The sequence below is a fragment of the Oryx dammah genome, unplaced genomic scaffold, assembly GCF_014754425.2.
Source record: "Oryx dammah isolate SB20612 unplaced genomic scaffold, SCBI_Odam_1.1 HiC_scaffold_13, whole genome shotgun sequence".
NCBI lineage: Eukaryota > Metazoa > Chordata > Mammalia > Artiodactyla > Bovidae > Oryx > Oryx dammah.
Window position 1 is genome coordinate 7,886,441 of NW_024070197.1, and position 1,623 is coordinate 7,888,063.

Here is a 1,623-nt window from a genome sequence, read left to right on the forward strand (position 1 = left end):
GTCCCAGCTTGACCTTTGCTGGACACCAGCCGCTGTGAAGGTGTGCTGCACAGCCCTGCGGCTCCTGGCCTTCTCCAGTGCCTGCTTGTCCAGCAATGCTCCGCAACATGTGAGGAGTGAGGGAGAGAGCTCGTCCCCTCTTGTTCACCTGGACCCTGGGCAGGGCCAGTGCAGGTTCTGTGGAGCCTGACATTGACTCAAGCGTTCAGATCCCTCCTTAGGCAAAAAAAGAAGAAAGAAAGAAAATGGTGTCACTGAATACAATACAGACATGGCCCCCAAATACAAAATGTGACCCCCAGGTCTCCGGTGCGGCCCTGAAGTGTTTTCAGGGACTGAGAACAGAGAGCAAATGTTTGAACAAAGAAGCTGCCATATCTCTTATCAATCAGAAAATTTGAAAAATTCATGAATCTGTGAGCCAGGAACTGTGGATGGAGGCCAAATATATATTTCCTAAAAGTCGCAATATCACAGGCACATCACATCTGAGTTTCTTTTGAAATGAGAAATCTATGTAATCAATCACAAAACATAAAATGCTGAAAACCAAAAGATAAGACATTTATTGAAGACTACTTTTCTTTCTTCCTTTTTTTTTTTTTTTTCTTTTTCACCGTGACCTAGGGCTTGTGAGGTCTTAGTTCCCAGTCCAGGGATTGAAGCTGGGCCAGAGGCAGTGAGAGTGCAGAGTCCTAAGCACTGGGCCACCTTACCATTTTTCTCAGAAGTCAGGCATGCCTATCACAACCAGTATAACACTGTTTCCTATACTTCTGGCCTGATCCTCTTTGGTTGCCTCTTTTTAGGGGAATAGTCATGTATATTAATTAATATGAATATTCTACTAATAAAGTGTTAGCCATTTCTGACTCTTCGCAATCCCATGGACTGTAGCCTGTAAGAGCCCTCTGAACATGGAATTCTCCCAGCAAGGATACTGGAGTGGGTTGCCATTCCCTTCTCCAGGGATCTTCCTGACCCAGGGATCAAACCCTGGACTCCTACACTGAGGGCAGATTCTTTACCATTTGAGCTATCAGAGAAGACCATTATACGAAGAAATAAGGTTAATTATATTATATCTAAAATAGAATAGAAAGAAGATACAGTATTTCCACTGGCACAATTGATTGATGGACATTTTTTTTCTGTAGTTTAAGAAAGTAAAAAATATATTAATATTTCTATCTAACTATAGAAGAAACTTTCTATCAGTCCCATAGCTTCTTCCTGAAAGTGTCTAAAACGTTTATGATCATAGTCAAACTTGTGAAAATTAAAGAATTTTTCCCTGAAAGGGCAGCAAGTTCACAGGTTTTTTTTCCACACATGACTTAAGCCTTCACGTGGCTTTGAAAAGAAGGCCATCCAGAGGGAGGGGTTGTGAACTGTGTTTCTGTGTGAGGTCTGAACTTTGGGGTCCCAGCTGAATGGGGCAACGTTCTTCCTTTACCACCCCACTTTGTGTGGGCCTGTGTGCGGGTTGGCTGGTCCCACAGACCCTCAGAGCCATGAAGATGTACAGCCTGTGTGCCCTGTTCTGAAAACCCTTCTGGGCAAAGGTGCTTTTCACGCTCAGCTTTCCTTCCTGGGTTCCACCCTCCACCGTGTGTGAGTCTT

At 44.0% G+C, this 1,623-nt stretch overlaps 1 protein-coding gene across 1 annotated transcript in view; it reads left to right on the forward strand.

Moving 5' to 3' along the window:
- The first annotated feature begins 1,514 nt into the window (after positions 1-1,514).
- LOC120873070 (sialic acid-binding Ig-like lectin 5) overlaps positions 1,515-1,623 on the forward strand; it is a 32,817-nt gene continuing 32,708 nt past the window's right edge. The window contains exon 1 of the mRNA XM_040253809.1: positions 1,515-1,522. Within this exon, the coding sequence (XP_040109743.1) occupies positions 1,515-1,522 (8 nt within the window). The remainder of the gene's footprint in view (positions 1,523-1,623) is intronic.